Below are 23,913 nucleotides of genomic sequence, written 5' to 3' on the forward strand. Positions count from 1 at the left end.
TCGCTTTTTGTTTCTCCTTTCCGGCAACGTTCTATTTCTCTCTATTCCAGCATGCGAGGCAGCACTTTGCGGCATTATGCTGCAAAAGAAACACCTCGTCGTCGTTTACCTCTACCTGATATCGGTCGGTGTGATATTCGTGTCATATTGGTCGAACGTCAGCACCATGAAGGCGGTCATCTGGTACGCCACCGCAAATGAGACAGCGACGAGTATCCTGGACGATGTGCTGTGTCTGGATATACCCAAGGTGCTGAATCCTGACGGACCGGGAGTCGTTGTCATCCGGAACTACATCCTCCAGTGCACTCTCGCCCTTATCTTCTGCTACGTTCACCTTGCTCCGAGATTTTCCATTATACAGAAGTCTCTCGTCTTCAGTTTCATGGCTCCTTCCATATTCGCAGTTCTTCCGATACCCGTGAGTTACGATTGAGAAATTGAAATATGGTGTGTTTCGAATAACGGTTGACATTTGGACTAGCATGGTCACCTCGATTTATATTCACTTTCTTCGCCCAATAAGTTTAGCATCAGCCTTGAAACCATTCCTGAAAATTTATCAACAAAACGAAGATGATCGGTTTGGCATTTCTTTTACCATCTAACAGTTAGAAATTTCGTTTCACAGATTACAGTTCTGAACCATGCTCCAGTCTTCGCAACCCTGCTTCCGCTCGCAGTGTCAAAGTTCGTAATTTGGTACAACTCGGTGGCGATGGGCCGCATCATATACTCAGGTTACCAGCACGCTCGAACGTTTATCAGCAGCTACGGTCTCTCGGCGTTGGTGGAGGCGGAATGGAGTCGGCTGAACGTGCCCTGCGTTCTGCGGATTTTTTGGATGCTTAGAGTGGGCGAGCAAGTTATACAAATAATGGGAAACCACTACGGGGAAGATACGTTCACGTATTACGTGATGGTCAGGACTCTGTTGATAAACGGCTGCGAGACGCTTACAGCTGTTCTAGGAATGACGAGCGTGATATCGTTCATCTGCCACTACATCGGTTGCTTCTTCCAATGGATATTACTTAACGATGACGAGGAGGACAGCAAGAGCATCGGAACGGTATCGGCGATTCTTTTCTACATCCTGGCTCTCCAAACAGGATTGACCAGTCTGGACAGAGAAATGCGGTTGGTAAGATTGTGCCGAAACTTTTGCCTCCTGTTCACAGCGCTTCTCCACTTTGTTCACAATATAGTCAATCCTCTACTGATGTCGCTGAGCGCGTCGCACAATCCCGCTCTTCACAGGCACTTCCGAGCACTGTTGGTCTGCGCCTTTCTGATTATGTTTCCGGTTTATCTCCTCGTATTGCTGTGGTCGCAATACTCGGTCAGCACTTGGCTGCTCGCTGTCTCGGCTTTTAGCATAGAGGTTATAGTAAAAGTCCTCGTATCGCTGGCGATATACTCGCTGTTCCTTTACGACGCGTGCCGTCACACGTTCTGGGAACAATTGGACGACTACGTTTACTACATACGCGCCTTCGGTAACACCGTGGAATTTGCATTCGGGATCTTTCTGTTCTTCAACGGCCTATGGATCCTCGTGTACGAGTCGGGCGGACTAATAAGAGCAGTCATGATGTGTGTGCACGCCTACTTCAACATATGGTGCGAAGCAAAGGCCGGATGGAGCGTATTCATGAAGAGGAGAACGGCCGTGAACAAGATAAACTCGCTGCCAGAGGCGAGGACCGAGCAGCTTATGCAGCTCGACGACGTTTGCGCTATTTGCTACCAGGAAATGTCAAGCGCTAAAATAACCAGGTGCAATCACTACTTCCACGGCGTTTGTCTAAGAAAGTGGTTGTACGTTCAGGATCGCTGTCCGCTGTGCCATGATATTTTGTACAAAGTTGACAGTCCGCAAGACAGCAAAGACAATGTCTCTGCTCTCACTGATCAGGAGAGGCGAAACGAAGATGAAATCGATGAGTTGTACCAGAACCAGGGACTGCAGAGGAACGGATTGCGAAGTCCGAACTATAGACGATACGTTGAACAGCTTAACGAAGACAGGTGAAGCTTAACGTCTAGCTATATTGTGATATAATTATTATAAAAAATAAATTATATTGTTATTTCATGTTATACAATGGAGTTTGATATTGTCACACTGTGCGAGGGTATCGTTTCAAGTCCAAGTGTAATTTGACCAAGGCTACTGTTCTTTTCTTCCTTCTTTCTTATTGTTTCTTTTACTATATTTAATTTTTTGTCTTTTTTCTTCCCCTCTGTTCCGTTCCTCAGAATCAACAATCGATGTGCAAGTTTATTATTATTATTATTATTATTGTTGTTGTTATTGTTATTAATATTATTACTATTATTAGACACGTTTCGTATCACACTTTATCATACTTCCGGGTTTAGATAGATGGATAATTCGCCATGTCCATACATTTTAAACTCTTGTATGTCATACAATCCTACCAAATCGAAGAAGAAAAAAAATACGAAAAATACCGTTAAAAATAGAAAACTAGCGACGAAAGAAAGGAAAACAAGAAACGAAGAAAATGAAACAATTTATTATTTATGTAACTATAAGGTAGGTAAATAGAGATAATAACGACGATAGAAATTATAGGAACTAACTTCCACATATTTTATATCATGTATATTATGTATATTATCATCATCATCATTATTATTATTATTATATACTCATATAAAAAAAATAATAATAATGATAATAATTTAGAAATCTATCCAATACTTTATTATAAATGTAAGCCGCTATACATGTACGTCAATTATTAATTTGGATTAATTATTCTGTGATCGTATAGTATCGCCTTAATTATATTATGTATAACATGAGCTTACATTTCTATACAATTGCTACTTACATGTGTCTCTCTCTCTCTCAATCCGTAATTTCTCTCGCGGTACTTCCTAAATTCCGAAAATGGAATTTTTCTGTAAAAAAAGAAAAGTTTCAACATTTTTTTTCTTTCTACACTTTTCTTATATTGTAGTAAATATTCTTGTAGGAACAATCCTTACCTCGCTTTACTTTAAAACGCGATTTGCGTCTTTATTTCATTCTTTTTTACACTAAATAAAGACGATAATTAGTTTTCTTCCTTTTTACTCATACCAAATCTTCGTCGGTAGCCCATATAATATACGTATAAATGATTATTCCTTGATCGATTAACGGGAATAAACCACGATGTTGTTGGAAAAAAATAATAATTTACTTTACATGTTACGTTCTACCTACTTGTCATCGATGAATTAATTTACGTATCTAATACAGAATGACCGATGAGGTAAGGAAAGAAAATGCATTGAGTAACGATAAAACGACCAAAAAGAAGAGAGAACGAGAAATGTGAAACGAGTCAAACAACACAGTGTGAAATGTTAAAGACAAAAAAAAATTAAAACCAATCGAAAAGAAATTCGTACCGCAATACGATACGTATTATTACGTGTGTTTTAATCTCCGTATAAACACACGTTTCACCTGTATTTGTGTATTCATTTAAATACAACAAGTGCAGCAAATATAGGCATAATGTATAATGTGTAAAGTTTAATTTTTGATGGGTATTCGTATGTGTATATATATGCTAAGCACAAAAAAAAAAAAAAACACCAAAAAAACAAAAATACGACTAATATTAACCGGTGGTTGTAAATAACCAATAGGTACGTATAGACCTTTGATTTGTTTCTTTTCTGTTTTGTGAATTTATATGTTTCATTTTCATATTATCCGAGTCCCTGATTCGTTCATACCCGAAACAATTATTAACGTATATGCGTTTCATTTCGCGCAAGTACCATTGTATACTAAACATAAATACAAACTATAGGTAGTAGTACGTTTATATTCCTGTATACCCATCACGCATACACATAAATATGCTCTATATCGCACCTTTCAGTAATAAAAATAATAATAATAATAATATCATATTTTGATAGATATAATTAAGCGAGAAATATAATATCTTATATGTATAATAAACAATATATTTTATAAATGAACGTCAATGAATCGTAAACCCTCTTTTATATTTATAAAAATATTTCATTTCTCCAGAATTATGCAAAAGCAAAAAAAAAAAAAAAAAGAAACCAACTACCGCGTAATTGACGATATTTAAACAACGTGTAATTCGCATTATCTTCAAACTGTGAAAGTACTCTCTGTATCGCAAAATAATTCATCAAAGGTTTCACAAAATTCGTGACTCCGTGAATATAAAAGTATAAAATAGTCAATCGATGTGAAATTTTTATGCACGGATATCAGACGTGTACAGGAAACATGTATTTAAAAAAATATCTCGAATGCGACCATTTTGTTGTACTTATCTGCGTATTAACATTTGTGCAATACACTTATTGTTAACGTGACCGCGGAAGGTGACGTGCAAAATTATTGCAATTTCTGTTCATCATCCAAGCTTTAAGCAGGATGTGATGTAACCTGCGCAGTTTGCAACGCCGTTATAACTAATGAATGCAGCAATAGTAATTTTCGTCATGCTGATTTTCCCCGCTCAATCTTTCCACATTAACTATAACGTTCCGCAATTTTTGTCTTGATAGGACAAAGAAAAAAAAAAAAAAAAAGAAAGAAAAAAAAAACATTCAAACAGTGCACGCGCTCTGTTTACGTACGTTTTCTCATATTTGCACCCCAATTTCTAATTTTACTTCTCTTCGACTATCACAGAAACATTAATGAATAAATTATATCTTTGATTATTGTTATTACAGAAATTGGTTCGTTCGTTGATTGTTTTCATCGCAATAAGATGTTTGTACGTATGTTTGAAATTTTTTGAATCCTATAATGTACGCTTTCGAGTAAATTCAATTACAAAATCGATCTATGACTGTCAAAGAATGTTTTTATCAACGTACAGGAAAACATGGAGCAAGTATTTTACAAATTTCGTCAACTTGTGAAATAACGTAGCGAGAATGATTGACACGATTCTAAAAAAAAAAAGAAAAAAAAAAAAAAACGGGTATCGAGACACAGACTGAAATTCAAACCACGAAATGACGGAATTCTTGCCGGTAATAGTGGAAACGTTCGAAACAAAGTACGCGCTGCTTGTTTTCCCGCGTCAGTTTTCAGTTTCCCCGCGTTCAACTCACCGCGCATCGGCGTAACGATCTACTGATCAGTTCGGCGCGCGCCTCTGTCGAGTGTGGTTGTACGTTCGTTCGTCTCTTCTAATTCGAGAAAATCGTGCAGGATAAATTGACGATCCAAGCGCTTTTCAAGTTCGACGGATTCACCGATTTGCAGATTCGAGAAATAAGCGATCAAAGGTTAGTGTAAAAATTCACAATAGTAATAAAAGAGAACGAACTTCTAATTCTTTTCTCCCAATATAGGTTTCGATTTCCTATTTACATGTACGATCGTCATCTTTTCGTATTATTTGCGCTAACATAACATAACAGTGTGACGCACGCACGTGCGTTTTACTGTTCAAATACTCGAGTCAAAGCTTCGTTTCTCGTTGATCGAATATTAGTCTTTCATGAATAATTTTACAAAATAATTTACTCGTCAGCAGCTGTTAAGAAATTTCATAAACTGAAACAATGCGTTATATTTTGAAAAAAGGGAATAGTGATAGGATTGAGAATTCGTGCAAATATTCCTATATAATAAACAATTAATGTTTTAATTACCTTATACCTTTGATAACAGATGAAATACGTGGAAAAAAAATTTCCAAAACTTTTACTCATCTTTCGGTTTAAAGATTTACGGAAAACATGTTATTCTAGTCTGGTAACAAACTTCGTCACGGTATTAGGTGTAGAATAATAGATGCGGAGATAATTTTTCCAGCTGCCATTAGTCGCCAGCTGCGTTTCAGGATCGCTGTTATCAGGCGAAAGGTGTACAAATACCCATGATAAATGTGCGCGCATAATATATCGCGCAACTGAATGGAAATGATTCATTTTCATAAAATGTTGTTGAGGAGATAAACTAGATATTGGTTCTGCTATTTCATAGTCGACCTTTAATATTCCCATTACGTATGACAATTATTTTTTTCTTCTTCATATTCGCAATTTACATTCACTTTTAAATATCATGTCACAATGTATTTTACTTGTTTTACCTATCGCGCACCTTAATTTGATTCTCAATCGGTTTTTAAAGCGTCGCGTTGTGGTGACGTTACTACCGATAAACGCGTACTTAATAACGTAATCTTTATACTTGTTCAACTTTTTTTTTTTTTCCCCCCACCTTACCGTGTTTGACATTTGAACTGCGCATATCATGGTCACCTTACAGGAATTTTATACAAAATTGAATTCCGGATCCACGATTAGATCATGAATTTAATAAAGTATCAATTATAAATGCAATGGAAAAAAAAAAATTGCAAAATCGATTAAATAAATGTAGAAAAATATCTGAATAGACCAATTAATAAATAATTAAACGTGGAGACAATGCGACTGAGTTTCGAAACTGGAATTATCGCGGATTAAAAAAAAAAAAAAATGTCGATCAAATTCCACACGGTCGGGGTTGGATGTCAATCGAGTTGGCACGAAATGACTCACATCATGTATAATCTGTCGCAAATAATTACTGTTTTTGTTATTTTTATTTCGGAACATGCAACATCGTATATATGTGTCGCATTCATGATGAGGAAACAAGGCGGAGTTCAAAAATAGTTGATAAAAACGCGATGGGTAGGTTACAGAATTCTGGCCATGTTCCAAAAACGATTTAAATCAAAACTGCGTCTCCAGTTTTTTCCTACATCCGGTAAAGCGTACACACATACGAATGCAACACATCGCATTTCAATTTTTATTTATTCGTATGCTAAAATTTTTCTAGGACTCGTTTTTTTTTTTTCTGTTTTTTGAAAATAATTGTTTAATTTTCGAGACGCCTGTTCAGAATTCTTTTGGATTTCTTCTATGGCTGCATAAGTTTCAAATTTCCGCTCAAATCTTCACGCGTGTTCGCGTACGCTTATTACATTATCATTGACTAGAATATCATTGAAAATATCGTTGGCTATAAGTTGTTAAAGAAGTCGCGTAACTCGGCGAACAAAGCTCGATACGTATGGAATATATGCAGTGAATTTTGCGCAATAGTCGGTATTATATGGTTCAGAGTATAATGTGCGTATCAATGATAATTATGAATGCATAATCCACTCTTTAATACAGGCGAAAAATTCACCTTGTTCGTAATAACACGTAATATACATATAAAATATTACTACGCATACCAGTTGTAAATAAATGAATGAATGAATGAAAAGATTAATAATTTATTCAACTTCAACTATCAGCTGTCGTTAAGCGCCGCCCAAGGATTTCAAGTGGTTTTTACATACCTACGCGATTTTTATTACCACATTATGAGGTGTATAATGTAAGTGTGTGTAGCTTAGGCGCTTAAGTGTCAAACCTGCAGCAAACAACTATCCGATTCTAAATTCCAAGCTTCCTCATTCTTTCGTTCACGTTGCAATATAAGTTTGTTTTTTTTTTTTTTTTTTTTTTTTTTTTAGACTCAATTTTCTCTCTATTCAAGTTACAATTGAATCATATTTTAATACGTCAGATTTGTAACACTTCTGGAAATCAGCAATGATAATAATTTGACGTCAGTTTTAGATATTAGTTTCCACACGTCGACGAAAACATTCGTATTTTTGCTTCTTCTTGTTTCAAGTTTTGACAATTATGACACTTCGGAATTCACTGAAATTTTTTCGATACACATATGAGGAATCCCCACGAAGTTGATGAAAAAAGTTGAATGTGCCCAAAAAAAAAAAGAAAAATTAAAAGTGCCAAAGAAAAAGAAAGAAGTAGACAGAAAAAAAAGTCTTGAAATGTTAGGAAAAGAAAATACAAGTGTTGAGAAGTTTTCGAGAGTTTTAAAAGACGTCTTTTTCAAAATCACTCAATATTTATAAATAATCACCCAGTTGAATGAAAAATGAATATTTTCACGAGTGGCGAGAATCGAGATATTTTTTTACGTTTTTTCTTCCATTGTCTTCTCACATCTTCTATTTCCTCCGATTTTTTTCTAGCTCCTCATTTATACTTTTCTAGACACTAGGAAAAAACTTTGACGCAGACACGTGATTCTTTTACCTTGTACCTAGGAGCCGACGGCGACGTATTTCTCACACAGCTGACAAAACAGTGTCACTTAAGTCCCGAGACTCTATTTTGCCGCCCTACGAGCTAATTATAAAGGTTACAAAGGTAACGGCGCGATGTTTCTTTCCGTCAGCGCTGAGTGCCCGTAACAATAAGACCGAAAACCCTGATTTATTTAAGAACAAATCTCTCTTTCCTGGGCACTGACTTTGCTGCATCCGCGCTGAATGTACGTAAATGCACGGTTTCTTTTTCTTTTTTTTTTGCGCTGCCACTGCTGACGCTGATCATGCCGATGCTGATGCTGCAGCAAATTGAGAGCGGCGGAAGTCACCTTGGTGAAAATAAAGAGAACGATACGCGATGTTATTCGGTGTAGTTCGTATATATTTCCTCGAAATTTGACGTAGGAATTTGTATCGTGTTATTCGTAATTTAACACCCGGACTTTTCTCATTTATACTTTTGTCCAAAGTACGGAAATACGCCATATTTTTGAAATCTGACAGGAAATATTTGACATCAAATATTACCTCAGATTTGGCGACAACTGTCATCTTTATCGCACACATTTCTCTATATTATATCAATAAAACAAAATCATAATTTTTCAAAACTGACGGTGTATTCTAACTACGTTATCAAAACTATCAGCTGTTAACACAGCGTGAGGCAATTTTGCTTTTGCTTTTTAAAAATTGATTCCAATCGATTATGCATTCTGAATAGTTCTTTATGCGGTATCGAATTACGTTTTCCTTTGTTCGTTCTGAAATTGTAATACAAGTTATATTAATTCGCGTTCTATTTCTCGGAGTGAAACAAATATTTTTACTTGGTTCATTGTAAATCTTTGTTCGTTTCGTGATGAAAACAAATATTTTATCAAAAACTTGACGAAAGGTGTAAAGAAAAAAAATTACAAACATAATATATAATTTTTCAATTACTATTCTCTGTTTCAAGAAGATCTCAAATCTTATACCGTGCACAGTTATTCATTCAAATATGTGTAACGTGGTCGCAACTTTTAACACTAAACATGATTACACGTTATACTTAAACAGCATGCAGGCCTCTTGAGAAAAATAAGAAATACCATAAATTCTGGACCCTAAGTGGCGTTTCTCTCTCTATATATATATAGTGTTTTGTAACGGGGTAATAAAATCAAGCGGTTTTAAGTGATTTTGTAACACGAACATAAACTGCATATAATTATACATACAATATAAATAAGAGAATAATATCGAAGGGTCCGAACGAGTTAACACTGAGAGACGGGGAAACGTTTACAACTATTTCAGTCACGTTGCCGTTATTATTTTTTGAAGAAGAAAACAACATCATCTTTAATACCGACGATAAAACGTCAGTCATACACGCACGATACACGGTAGAAAACTTCACGCTTTTAAAACCTCATTTTTAATTATCCATCAATGCCAATTAACGAAATTTTACGTAACTACTATGTTTTTCTATGAAATGAACATAATTTTTTTCTTCTAAAATTTTCTTCTTCCACATACGACTCTGGAAAAAAATGATTATAAATTAACTTGATTCTGCAACTAGACGATACTACAAATTTTGTTACTCTTCGTTATTTCTATATGTACACACACACACGCGCGCGCGCGTTAAATACACAAATGTACACGTTTCTAATCCAACTTCGCTTCGTTGACGTAAATCGGTTAATTCAATTGAATAAAGGAAGAGAAAAAAAATCATCTATACATGTATATTTCATCACAGAAAAAAAGCAAAAAAAAAAAAATATCGTCAGCCTGGTAATTGTTGAGCTCTAGAAAAGTACATAATTTAATTGTCGATACAATTGAGGCTGTTACTGTTTGCTGCTACTGCCGCTGCTGCATACCGAGCCAATTAGAGCTGCTTGAATAACACGACCAGCCATAAGCCAGTCGCCTACAACACCAACCTACGGAAGTCTGTCCATCTCTTATTATTATTATTATTATTATTGTTATTTTGCCGTCGTACGATCGTCAATAACAAACCGATGATGACACATTCAGCCGAATAACTTTTTTCATTAATTCATTCCGATAACGAGCAACGATGCAAGGCGTTTAAAATCATTTAGAAGAAAAGAAATTTTCTGTGATTGTTTTCGGAATATTTATTAAATTCGATAATTTTGTGAATTTTTGCTGCTACGGCGTATAAAAGAAAGCGAAAAATTATCTGCAAGCTCCTGCTGTAGATTTTTGATGAAAGTCTGAGGATGTTATTATGAAATATATTGATTATTATTTGGTTTTTTATTTATACCAATATTTATCGAAATAAAATCTTGTGAAATTCTCTGATAATGTTCCGAGAGAATCTCTGTTGACTATATCCATGGGGAAAAGTATTTCAATATCGATAGGTAGAATTCAGAACCATAAAGACAAAGGTTACACTTGAGCTAACAGATGATTTTTCTATTGTTCGCAGGATATTTAATTTTGCAATAGCTGGAAGTGATATCGCGGTGAAAATGAATGATCTTTTTAATTTTCACAAGTCGTTATGAAGAACGTGACAAATAATCGAATTAACGTGCATATAAAAATTCTGAGATCTAGAAAAATTTCAAAGTCTTCAATCATATGTTAAATCTTTTCTCCGATTTGTTTCGTTAAAATGATTGATTGAAAAAATGAAGATTTGCTTTTGGAAATCGTGACAAAGTCGGTTACATATGATTTTCGTTTTTGGCTTGGCGATATCTGGAGTGTCTCTAAATTGACGGAAACGGTTAATTCGAATCAACGAAATTAAGGGCTGAATCAGGGCTCCTTTCCGTTACCGCTGTAACTGCATTTACTGGATGCAACGCGCATTGCTTTAAGCTAAACTGGACGCGGTCTGGTCGCCGTCTGCATCGGATAGCTTCGGGCAGTTCCCACAAAGTTCACCGCCTCCACTCCCTATGTATATATGGGGCATTCCGCGCCAATGCGACCTGGGTTTTACCCTTGACCTCTTATATTTGGCGCGCGATTTTTTCTATGATTGTTCTCGCTTTGAAAGGTACTCGGTTTTGTTTTTTTCTTTTTTTTTTTCGACTCAATTTGAATTTTCTACAATTTTTAAAAACGTTTTTATCGAGCGACCAAAATTAAAAATTTGAACAAGTTTCTGAAAAATCCTGCGTCAGGTATCAAAATTTTCAAGCTTGGACCCGGAGTAAGCCGATTTTCCATTCTTACTGTTTACAAACTTATACCGACAAAAACAGGTCCAAAACGTAAGAAGCGAAAGTTATTTTACTATGAATGGTTGCTGAAACATTTTCGTATATCACACCGGATTTTTACAGAAAATTTAGATCTTTCGCCAGAGATATTTTCTCTACTTTATTTTGCTGATAAAAAAAATTGCAAATGCCAAAAAATCTGAAAAAATTTTCAAATATCCCATTTGACATATGAAAATGTTTCAGCAACCATCTATAGTAAAATGACTTTCGCTTTTAATTTTAACGTTTTTTTTCTTTCGAAAAAAGCTTGAAGACGGTAAGAAGGGAAAATCGGCCCACTCCGGGTCCAAGCTCAAAAATTGTCATATCTGACGCAGGATTTTTCAGAATTTTTAAAAAATTTTAATTTTGGTCGGTCGATAAAGTCGTTTCTAAAAATTGTAGAAAATTTAAATTGAGCCGAAAAAAAACAAAAAAAAAACACAGAGTACCTTTCAAAGTGAGAACAATCGTAGAAAAAATCGCGCGCCAAATCTGAGAGCTCAAGGGTAAAACCCAGGTCTAATTGGCGTGGAATGCCCGATATACACGTGCGCGCACACTTGGATATATCCGTTATATGTACACAAGGTTTTCCTACATGCACGTATTACTACGCTTATGCATGTCCTACAACGCACATCGAACCTCGGTACATAAAGTGACCCTCGTGTCTGTGCACTCTGACTTAAAGCTGCAGTGCCGTACAATTTTGCTTCGGGAGATCTTTTCACGCGGCTTTGCGATTTTTTAAATTATCCGCATTTACACGTCAGTCGTTAATTGCGATTCCTCAATTCCTATGAAAAGTATGGAACACCTTATACTTTTAAAGATAATTGAATGTGAAACACGATCTTTAGGGAATTGTTCAAACAAAGGTAAAGTTGTTTCAACTAATATTGCTGATGATTTATTTTTGTACCTCTCTGGGATTCTTTGTGAAAATTTCAAATACTTGTATTACCTTATTTAATTCGTATTAATATTCTTGTCGGCAACATGTAATAAAACACAACGAATAGCAACAAAGAAAAAGAATACTCAATCTATTGCGCATACATACGTTCTTGATCTGAATAAAAATTTACGACTCGTCATCTGCGAATGCAACGAATTGAAGAATTAAGATTCATTAACAAACAACAAAAACCTTTTTAGTCACTGCAGTAATAAATAAAATCCCGTGTTCCCAGGCATAATTTTTTTCCTTCTTGTTCTTTAATTTTCTTTTGTCCACCTTACGTCACAGTAGATAAATTCTCCATCGATCAGCCGATTTCCGATCCTTAGCTACGGTACTGAATTCTTTGGGAGGCGTGTTGAGTTGTTTACTCGAGTGGACGGTGCACGGAAAGTCCGCGCTATCCGATGGGAACAGAATCCACTTCTTGTACAAGTTCTCTGTACCAACTCTCGTTGATCAGTCCCTCGAGTCGCACACCGTTGCCCGTGTAAAGAGAAGCTGGAATGGCTCGGGTCAGTCGGCGCCTGGTCCTTCTCGCCCTGTCCATCCTCATCCTCGTCCTCGTCGTCGGTATAATTACACTGAGAGAAATTTTTAGTTCCGGTTACCGCCGAGTCCTTAACTATTTTCATGTTTTACCACAATCGAAAAATATCGTTCTAGGTAGAAAATGAAAATTAGTTTTCTAGCTGTTACCGGAAAGTCTAGTATCCGTTGCTGTTCTTTCTCATTACGATCACTGTTGCTAGATTTTCTTGCAACTGTTGCGAAAATTTAATACTTGTGCAACGACAAATTGACGTTAAAGCCTTGTTTTACTAAAAAAGTAGAGTAAACCTCAGAAACTGATTTTGCGTTGCAATTACCAAAAAAGGATCGACGATACCGCAAAATGGTTAGGCGTACCTCGTTTTTCGTAATGAACAACAATATTTAAACAGTTTTTATTAACGATACCTGTTTTACTGAATTTTTCTAGTTACTGTAACAAATGAATTTTTTCTCTGTGCATCGTTCGCTTGACGGAAATTTTTCACATTTCTTTCACCTTCGGTTTCGTTTTTCACTTCCGTCAACGCTAATCACCCGGCGTTGTTGCTCACGACTTCGAGGAAACCGGAAACGCACTCAAAATAACCTCTCGATCCGTAATGAGGCCGAAACTTAATATGGAAACGCTAGCTTCCTACGCGCTAGTAATTAATGGGAATCTTACAATTGATCGCTTAACGTTAGCTGCAATGGCTAATTAAAAAAAGAAACGAAAATCGAATCTTTTAATCAACATTCCGGCTGGTATTTAATCCGTTTATATGTATATGGGGAATTCCATACGTGCCCAACCTCACCAACATATTTTTCAAAATTTTTTCTACAATTGTCTCAACTCTGCAACGGTACCGTAAAAGCTTTCACATTTTTCATTCAACTGGGTAATTATTCATAAATATTGAGAGTGATTTTGAAAAGGACTTTTTTTTAACCCTGTCAAAAAATTCGCGACAACTGTATTTCCCATAAAACATTTCAGACCTGGCTGATGACGGATCGATTTTTTTCTACTTTTTTTTTAACACTTTTAATTTATTGTACTAACTAAAACATTGTTTAAACGGTCTGGAAATCCCCGAAAACTTCTGAAAACTTCTGTTTTTCACTTGGAACATTTCTAGGCCGGTTTCATTATGAAGCTAGGATGAAAAAAGTTGAATTTTGGAACAACTGCAGAAATTTTTTTAAACAAAATCAGAAATAGTGAGGGTCATACGTTGGTCGGTTTCGCAGGGAATTCCCCATATAGAACTGCTGGTATTGAGTGCATTTTTTGTTTTCTAATTGCACCGAAAAACATTTTTCAAAGTATGATTTAATGCAGTTCAACTGACATCGAACATGATAAGAAAATTAAACTAAGCGCCGATATAACGGAGACAAATTGACAGATTGACGCCCTATTTACGCAACTTATTACAAATATATACCAACGTCTTTGTAACGCAAGTGTTCCTGTTCTCATTGCGCCATTGTATAACGACATATACATACATATGTATATATATTATTTATTCACAGAGTAAAGCAACAGCAGCTCTGAGAACCGGAAACAGGTTACAAGCGTTCAGCCTAGAATTCTCGTCTAAATATCTATAATCTAGGTATTATAACGATTTTCGAAAGTTGGAGAATAATTTATAGGTCATATGTAACTGCATGAGGTATCGGATTATAAACGATATGTTTTTCTATGCGGGGAAAAAACAGCCACGACCTAGACACGATATGTATACTCGTTATTTCGAGCGTTACATGTAGATGCATGCGGAGATGTTGCAAAAGTTTTTTTTCAGCTGTACACATTACATTTATATACGATATTTTCTTCAGGCAGCGGTAAGAAATAAACCGCAACAGCTCGACTCCAGGTTCTTGGAGACGAGATCGAGTTACGGTAGCTTGAAAAAAAATGAGAATAAAAACTCCAGAGATAGAAATAATAGAAAAAAAAAAAATAAAAATAAAATAAAATAAGAAACGATGAAATTCAACTTCGTGATTGATGATCGATGGCGTGACGACCGGTAAACCGCATCTGAAAATAGAAAATCGTTAACGAACAAGATTGATTTACCATATCCATCAACGATGGTACGGTATAATAAATTAGAACAACATGCCCAGTGTTAAATTTGGAAAAACCATGCGATCCCTACATCATCGGAATTCTGACGATTTGATAATTACTTCTGTGGAAATTGAAAGATAGCGTCTCTTGGATAAAAAAAAAAATTAAAAAAAAAAAAAAAAAATCACGAAACAGCTGGAAGAGAATTTGGTGGTAGAATTTTCGGAGCAAATTTTTACTCATAATTAACGCTAATTGTTACGGAGTAATTTAAATTTCGTTTTTTACGACGTGAGAACCAAACGAACGATCTTAAAACTTTCTGTGATCTCGTGTAGTTCGCACGTACCTACGTAACATACGTTATGTGTACAGATATGTACGTACACGCGTTACCTGGTCGTCAACATAAAAGCAATTTATTACCCTAGTGGGCGTTCGTCGTGGGTCTCTGGAGCTCGGCGGTACCTTTTTAATACGAAAACCCTATTGCCAAAGTTGAGGGTACGACTCGCGGAGTGAAGATAAAAGTGAATTATAGTTTAAAAACTTCGTTCTTCAAAACGCATGCGTACATCATCGAAGAAGCGGTTTACGTCGGTGTGAAAAGAAGTCTCATCTCTGGAGGCTTTGTCGTCAGAGAATGTTTTCTGCACCGGTGCTGACCTACAAACGGCGAGTCGTCAACTCCTCTGCAACAGAGACCTGAAATTTTATCTAGCCAAGTCCGTCTGTCCCTGTCGATGAACCTACGCATATTTTTTTAAAATATACAACACGCTACAAGAGTTTCGTGCGTTGCCTTAAATGGAGCACCGGTGGACCGAGTCCCGTACTTTGGGTATCGTGTAGAGACATCTTGTTGTTGGTAACAATTCACACATTCAACGGAGTCGTTTCGAACAGGTGGTCACCGTTTTGGCACCGTTTTATCGAGTCAACTGATCGGCTACCTTAATCTCGAAAGTATAAAAAAGCCCTTTGCCACAGAAGCAGCGATGTTCTACTTCGTGTAACCGGAGTCTGCTCCGTGGTGGCTGCTTTGTTCTTGCTAATATGGACAGGCACCTTTTAGTTCCAGCTCTGTCTACTCGGATTCGAGCGAATTCCTTCTAAGGAGATTTATGTACTCGTCGCTTCTTGCTCGCATTGCAGTTTGTGTTTGTAACAACTTTTTATACACTGCGGCTAATTGTACGCTTCAATTGACGTTTCTTGGTTACATAAAGTGTTATTTATATGATTTAACGGACGTTCGAAGCATTTCAGTACAATGATTTTTATTGCTCTTTAATTTTCTGAAGCTGCGGTTTCAAATACTGATTTATAATTCTACGCAGGAGTATTAAATAATGTGCGTTCCATTTTAGAACAAACACTTCCGTGAACCGTGAACCATTATAACAACTGCCAATGAAGATCGTGTGACTATCTTCAAGCGGAATGCGATTATAACCATGGACAGTTGTTATTTCCATTCGCTTCTCAAGTAGATCAAGCATGAGGTTTATTTATTGATAACCCCTTCAGCGGATGCGTGTAGTGCCTACTTAAGTTTTTAGCCGAGGTAAACATCCGCATGTCTTTTGAATCTGTCGGTTCATCGTCTTTCTCATATCGTGCTATGATCTTCCAGCCCGATTTCATAACCTGACGGTAAAAAGAACAACTGGAAAAATACTTTCTCTCTCCTGGAGTGAAAATTCAAAATGAACACCATGTGGCTGGATGAGCCACCGATGTACGGGTGCCACTATTGCAAGGATCAAAGGCGTGAAGAAATCCCCGGCATCCTGAAATGGCGGCGAACCCAATTTGGGGACGTCCAAAGACTTTATGATTTGACGCGCATGAAGACTTACGACGTCTTCGGAAGCGTCGATCCAGCGTCAATCTTGTGAGAGAAGGAACACAAATATCTACACCAAAAACAGTCCATTATATGTGTATCATTGAAAAAAACCGCCGATTTCTGAGTCTCAAGAACAGCAAAACTGTCTTCTAGCGAGAACTCGTGTTTGTCCCTCGTGCAGATCAACGCGGTTAACGAGGTGGTCACCAACATATCCCTGTGCAATTACCCAAACATTCCTTCTGTATCGCCTGATAGTTGGGTTGAATGGATATCCCGTCATTACGGGTTGGTACTTTGCAACCTTCAATGCAAGGTTACATCTATTCCCCAGTAAAAATGTTCTCTCATGTGCTAAAACGCTGTGCGCTTATGAAGAGAACCGTGAGAACCGAGAGACTTTGGATTTAAGCATTCTTCAGTATCTTATTGTAGTTTTTTTTCCCCAGAATGCAAGCAGTGACGGAACGTAACACGTTGTTCATTCACATGCTGCTTTGGGATATTCGTTACAACGACGAATTCTTCAAACGACTTTTAGACTCGGTATTCATTTCCAGTATTCACACTACCCACGTGATTTTGGTTATGCCACCATGGGTGGCGCCGGGTAAGAGCTTGTGTAATGTAATCCCTTCATGAGATGGCTCTAGTGTTGATTTGTCTAATTGCCAGTGGTCAATTATCGCGTCTGATGTTCTTGGATTCGCAGTTGGATTCATGGAGGAACAGATGACGCGAATTGTTCCCAATGGTCAAACCGACAGCTACCGAATACAGGCGCTTTACATCAGCCTTCGTCACATGCACTGTCCAAGACTGAAGATCCGGCGTGTCGTGTAGGTGATGTTTGTAAGAGAAGACTGTGCTTTCTAAAAAAATTTTTTACACCATTGCGCAGACACGAGATCCCCTTGTTTTAAACTTGTTTGATTCTCGTATTGTTACACAAGCTATGCTTATTCGCAAGCTCTCTGCGAAGTATTTTTAACCAGTCCAGTATCTGTTGTTTTATTATTCTTTCTACGCTCCTCGTGATTTTCCGAGTTTGATGATGCAGCGAAGAGGACAACGACGACATTATTCCAATTCTTGACCGAGAGTCCCAGCGGTTCAAGGAACTCTACGGAGAGTTTTACATCAGTGAGATGATGCGATACCCAGATGGTCTGCGTCAACTCGTAGTGGCCGAAGTCGACGGTCTCGCAACCGGAGTTTTGTGCCTCAATAAAATCGTAGACATCGAGGCTTTGAATCAACACTTTGAACTCGCGCCTTATCACGGACTTCACAAGCCTCATCCATCCGACAAAATTTACAGTGAAAACGACCACCATGTTACAAGCGACATCTTATTTCCCACCGACGAGCTCCAGAAGAAAGATCGCTTGTTAGTTCGGCATAACTCTTACTTTAGATATTATTAAAAAAAAAAAAGATGTTCCCATTCGGTCGTTGAGTTAGACCGCGACACTGCAGCGATGATCAATAAAGCAAAAGATCGAGGATCTCCAATGGGATGAATAAAACTTTCTCTTGCAGCAAGGTCAATGCGATGTCGAATTCCTCGACATTTAATGGTTTAACGGAGGAAACGGATGAAGACTGGTTCTACAGAGGTTAGTTTTATCATTCTCGGTAGTAACGAATAATTGAATTTGTATACTGTGTACATGTACAGTCGTTGCATTAGCATAGCATGCATGCATATATAATACCAATTCTCGATGAATGCAGCTTGTTCAAACTGCCGCAAACGAATCGCATTCGTGAGCAGTATGTTTATTCACTCATCTCTTGTAACACACTTTTCTTTCTTTTCCTTTATCGCCGAGGTAATCCTTTTCGTACCTTAAACTCCGTTTCATTTCCGTGGAGGAAGATAGGAACGAGACTGAATGCTCATGTTCCGACGACGGTGATGCCTGCAGTAAAATATTTTCCGACGCACCCTGTCCATCGTGTCAAAAAACTGAGTCAACCTCTGTTCTCTGGACATCGGCGAGCTCTGAGGATTCGGAAAGCTTTGGTAAGGGAATTGGATCAGGCCATGGATCATTAGCGCGCGGAAAAACGAGTCGAACTTACGTCCAACTCAAGAGATCGAAAGATGCAATGGTGAGAGATGCGACGATGAACTACCAACACATTGGATTGATGCACCTTGTTCAAACTTACACAGAAGGAAAAGTCGACCTCGATATCCAATTACAAATTCAGAAATGAAACCACCAGTGACGACACTAAATCTGTTGAGAGTAGAACCATCTCCAGAGCTATAGAAATGGAAAGATTGTCGGTCCGGCGATCTATAGAATCTGTTAGCGTGGCTCAGGAAGCTCTTTATAAAGTATGAAGTTCGTAATACATATGTGCTCATACTCTGAAAGCGATGGATTGTTCTAGCTTTGCGAGCATACGAAATCACAATAATCATTACGTAGGCTTTTGTTCCAAGAGTCAACTTTTAGTGATCATTGAAATTCCCATGATGTCTCGATGCTTTGACCTTGCTATTCAATAATGTCGCAGAGAGTCACCGCATTTACGCTCGATGTGAGGACGAGCCAAGCTCTATCAGCTTCCGAAAAAAGTAGTTCTCGATCGATCGTTCGACCGCCAGCCGATCCCTTTCCTTCAGGCCCAAAAAAAGGTTCCGTTTTGCCCAGCAAGGTGCGACTCGATATGGGAACCAAAGATGATTCTTTAGGTAAATTCGTTCAGCTTGAAAACATCTGCTCTATACTGACTTGGTCATTAATTTTTGACGGGAATTTCCAGCCGAGGAAGAGGAAACAAATCCTACTGATGTTGTCATCGAAATTAGCCCGCAAAAAATCATCCACAAGGAGATAAATTGGCTGCCCATTTATCGCGGTCAAATAAACGCCTTTACCCTCGAATTATTCAGCATGAAGGATGACGTCGATGAGAGATTGGCCCACGATTATCTTGAGGCAGTTTTCGAATGCTTTCCTGATGAGGAATACTGTGTCGTTCTGATACCACCATTCTTTCCCACGTTTCCGCTGCTGCAGAGTTTTGTGGTTTGTGAACTAATATTGATAACATCAAAATACAGCGATCAGGATTCATCTCAAGCTCCCATTGAATGATATGGAGCTTTGGAAAATACACGGAATATTGGATTTGATAGATAAAAAGCGACTTTTATATTCATCCTTAAAATGATTTTCAACATTTTTCCCTATCATCAGCGTGTTCCTCTGCGATTCAACAAAGATTATCCTTTGGTAATGTACCTCGCGCATCGTGCAAGCGTAGTTGGAAATTTTAGAACCAGGGAAGCTGATCCGAGCGACGTAACCCGGGCTGAGGAGCTGCTGGCTGGTGTTCCTAAACGAAGTCAGGTCATCAAAGATCTGGAATCTGCTCTAGAGGAGGACTCGCTTTATCTAGCCTACGTGTTTCTGTGCGAAGAAATACTCGTCGGATTCGCGATACTGCGGTACCACTCCTGATATCATTTTTGACGAACAGTATAAATAACTACTTGATGTTCCGAACTGAGAGACAAGAAATTATTTTCAGCGTGGAAGAAGAGATCGAATTCATACGCAGTCATTATCGGATAGAAGACCATATCTCGTTTGACAATGTACCCATTGATTCCCACGGACGGATAATTCACCTGACGATGATGCCAATTTTCGCAAATCTTCATCGCTACTTCTTTCTGGAGCTCATGCGGCTCAGTGACAAACGCGCTTTGTACTATCGCCTGTATCACAGTGACGCCAGTGCCTTGGTAAGCTGGCTAGACCAAAAATAGTATCTAAAGAATAATTTATTCGAAATTTGGTTAATATAGACGCGGGCAGAACCGTTGGTTACGTTTCTGGGTGAAATGATTCCCGTGACGCCTAGAAGAAGGCTGAAGTATTGCCTGGACAATTACCCTGATGCCCAACCAGCCGATTACGTTCTGCAAGAAAGTGTGGAAAATTTCGCTCTTTACATGATGGTACCACGAATCGCCAGCATTCAAAAACTCGACGTCAATGTCAGAATCATCGTCGTAGGTGCTTCGGATTGCGGTTTATCCGTGTTGGAGACCCTGGCCTTTGGGTACACAGAGCAACCTATTTTCAACCTTCCAATCTTCTCCTTAGTGAGAAATGAAAACAAATCATTCCACTCTGCGTTTCGTCTTTCCCAGACCAAATGCCTCGACCATCAGCTTCACCAACCTGACCCTGATATCTCGGGATGGAATTCCGTTCGAAAATCGGCCTGACGATATGGAGAAAAACGAGCTACCCTTTAAGGGTCGCTACTCTCGTGACTATAGACACCTTATTGGTACCAGGGCCTGGATCAACGTGGTCCACGGGACGCTCACTGCCATTAACAGGTATAATTATCATCCAGCATGAGCTAAGCTTTTCACGATCATGTTTTCATGCATTCGATAGAAAGGATAAATTCGTCAAGATATCGAGTATGGGAGCCCTCTCTTACGATTACTTGGTCCTCGCATGCGGACTTCAATACCAACGACCAAAATTCCTGAAAGAGTTGAGAGCGGAGAAAAAAGGGTACAGCTTTTTCCATCGTTCGTTTTCGATGTTTAATCAGATTCATCTGGTTCTACATTCAACAGAAACTTCAACAATTACCCAACCCCGGAAAACTGTTTGACCATTAACACTGAACGAGACGCTGCTAATTCCCTCAACTACTGTCAACGTGTCGTTACGGATAATCCGGCGTGTGAGTTTTACCAGGCAGTGATCAATGATCGAGACTAAAATCAACAAACTCTTGCCCATCCTTCACAGGCTCAGTCATCCTTTATGGAAAAAATATCGACTGCTACTCAGCACTGGCCATGCTGCTAAAGTCGGACTTGAGACCAGATAATATAACGTTGGTTGAACCGGCTGTGCAAGCATGCGATACTGAAAATTCCAGCTTTCTATCCAACGACGAGGTACCTGAACCTCGATGATGCCGTTATAAAACATTCATCACCACCGTAAGTGAGATTAATTTTTTCAATTCAAATGTGCAACAGGTCGAAGAAGCGGTGATCAAAGCCACTAAAGAATCAGGTGTCAACATAGTGCCAGGCGGAGATTTGGTGGACTGGATTCTCGAAGAGGATGAAGAGGACGTTTTTATCGTCTCGGTGATAATAGAGCAAGGTGGCGAGCTCCGGGAGCTAGTTTGCGATGTCCTTTTCAATTTTAAGAAGAAAACCATCAACACCAACACATTTCTCGGTAAATATTCCCGCCCGATCGATCAGGGCTGACAACATTTACCCCAATGACGCATTCATATAGCCATTTGCGAAAGTGGCCTCGTCTTCGACGGAGCTCTTGTCATAGACCCGGAATTCCAAACGAACGATCCTTGCATTTTTGCTGCCGGTACGATGACCAAGTATTCGAGAAAATTCTACGCCGATGAAGTCGCCCACAAGTATTACGACCTCTTCGAAGTCGGCGAAAAGGTTCGACCTCCTTTCCTTGCCAATACTTTTCTCGGAGTACACAGAGTTATGATCAGTGCCCTTTGTTCCCGTCTTAAGCTGGGCCAGAAACTTAGGGATATCATATGTTCCGAAAATGGTGCCAAGGCTAACGAAGCACCGTTGTCGAAGTTGGACATGATGCTGCCCATATTTAAAAAACCGATAGTAACGTCCTGCCGACTGCCTGGCGACTACTATTACCTCAATATAAAACGACCCGGGAATTTGATCTGGGACGATGTTAACGTACGTCGAGCGAAGGACTTTCCGGTTATGTTTCAACCGACTGTTGGTGCGATTAATTTCCTTCTAATGATCCCTTGTAGGACGTCGTCATGATTACCGGAAGCCCAAACTCTAGTATCGGGTATTTTCAACTTCACCTCAACCAGTTCGACACCGTTGAAAGCATAACCTGCCTCAGCAGAAAGGTATACAGAATAAAAAAAAGCAGTGTTATGAAAGTATCGGTAACGAGATATCTGTTTTACATTCCAAGGAGTTCGAGGTCGAAAATTACATCAGTTTGTACGGCAAGCATCAGAATCTTCTTAACGATCTCAAGATGCGGTTTCGAGTATGCAGCATGATCCTGTGATTTATTAATCCTCGTTCATCATTGAAATAACTTGAATAATTTATTTCCCTGTACTGTCAGAACTCGATGATTCCCGATTTATACTCGTACTTTCGTGAGCCATGGGCTGTCGCTCTGTTCCTTGACAGATTTGACCTTCTTCGTGCTGAGAATAAAGCCATCCTTCAGTCTCCTACGGTTAGCAAAAATCCCCCGAACCCATGTCATCGAAAATATCATCGATACTTCTGTATATTCACTTTATCACAGGTGGTTTGCGACGACGCGCTGATAAACGATTGCACGAAGGCATTGATGAAGTCGAAATGGGAAGCGGTGAGTGTTTAGCGGCAACCTTGAGCCAATGAGTAACGAAAACGTGCAACGAATTTGACGATTATCGATTTTCGTCTACAGATGAAGCGGGAAGATCAAGAGATGATCGAGGCTCGTTACGCTGGCTCCGCTTATCAGGAGGAACTTGAAAACAATTTGATCGATTTCCTCCAGCACTCCGAAGCCCATCTTCCCATGTACTGCAATCCACGTTTCCTCAGGCGCTTTATGGACGATGTCGAAAAGCTCCAAGGCGATCCCTTGTTCCCCAAACCAGACATCTGGATCCAATGACTTAATTCCGATTACCGATCGCTGTCGGAAGTGAGAGAGTCGATACGGGTGTCATATTCCTCGTGCCAGAGTCCCTTATGTATCGGTGGCAATAAATTAACGATCATAACTCAATAAAGCGTCTAGGAAAATTCTGTTTCTACATTATTCAATGTGGTTGAATGCAATTCCCAGTTTTAATGGCGATCGATCTCATTCCCGAGATCGCGTTACACGGTCAAGTCACCTGTGTATGTTTGATTGCAATAACAATTAAACAACATCGTAGTAGCTCTCTGAAAAACGCAAAGGACGGAGAATCAACAACATCCAACGCCTACGGAATTCCTGAATCTATTCGTCGTCTCG

At 38.6% G+C, this 23,913-nt stretch overlaps 2 protein-coding genes across 4 annotated transcripts in view; both read left to right on the forward strand.

Moving 5' to 3' along the window:
• LOC107218764 (protein TRC8 homolog) overlaps nt 1-3,657 on the forward strand; it is an 82,764-nt gene extending 79,107 nt beyond the window's left edge. For all 3 annotated transcript variants that reach the window (XM_046734440.1, XM_046734439.1, XM_015656765.2), the window contains 2 exons: nt 51-421; nt 632-3,657. In XM_046734440.1, coding sequence (XP_046590396.1) covers nt 77-421; nt 632-2,035 — 1,749 coding nt within the window. In that variant the 5' untranslated portion in view covers nt 51-76 and the 3' untranslated portion in view covers nt 2,036-3,657. The remainder of the gene's footprint in view (nt 1-50; nt 422-631) is intronic.
• Nucleotides 3,658-5,120: 1,463 nt separating this feature from the next.
• On the forward strand, nt 5,121-23,696 carry LOC107227106 (cilia- and flagella-associated protein 61). Its single transcript, XM_046735942.1, has 24 exons — nt 5,121-5,316; nt 16,377-16,573; nt 16,643-16,903; nt 17,012-17,146; nt 17,308-17,468; nt 17,571-17,697; nt 17,919-18,248; nt 18,401-18,477; nt 18,741-19,081; nt 19,373-19,568; nt 19,640-19,905; nt 20,077-20,327; nt 20,411-20,627; nt 20,691-20,947; nt 21,039-21,233; nt 21,295-21,417; nt 21,483-21,592; nt 21,661-21,812; nt 21,897-22,104; nt 22,168-22,604; nt 22,685-22,789; nt 22,858-22,935; nt 23,017-23,271; nt 23,353-23,696. The coding sequence occupies exons 3-24, from the start codon at nt 16,716-16,718 to the stop codon at nt 23,563-23,565; spliced, it is 4,422 nt and encodes a 1,473-aa protein (XP_046591898.1). The 5' UTR covers nt 5,121-5,316; nt 16,377-16,573; nt 16,643-16,715; the 3' UTR covers nt 23,566-23,696.
• Nucleotides 23,697-23,913: the final 217 nt, after the last annotated feature.

This window comes from Neodiprion lecontei, chromosome 3 (genome assembly GCF_021901455.1).
Source record: "Neodiprion lecontei isolate iyNeoLeco1 chromosome 3, iyNeoLeco1.1, whole genome shotgun sequence".
NCBI lineage: Eukaryota > Metazoa > Arthropoda > Insecta > Hymenoptera > Diprionidae > Neodiprion > Neodiprion lecontei.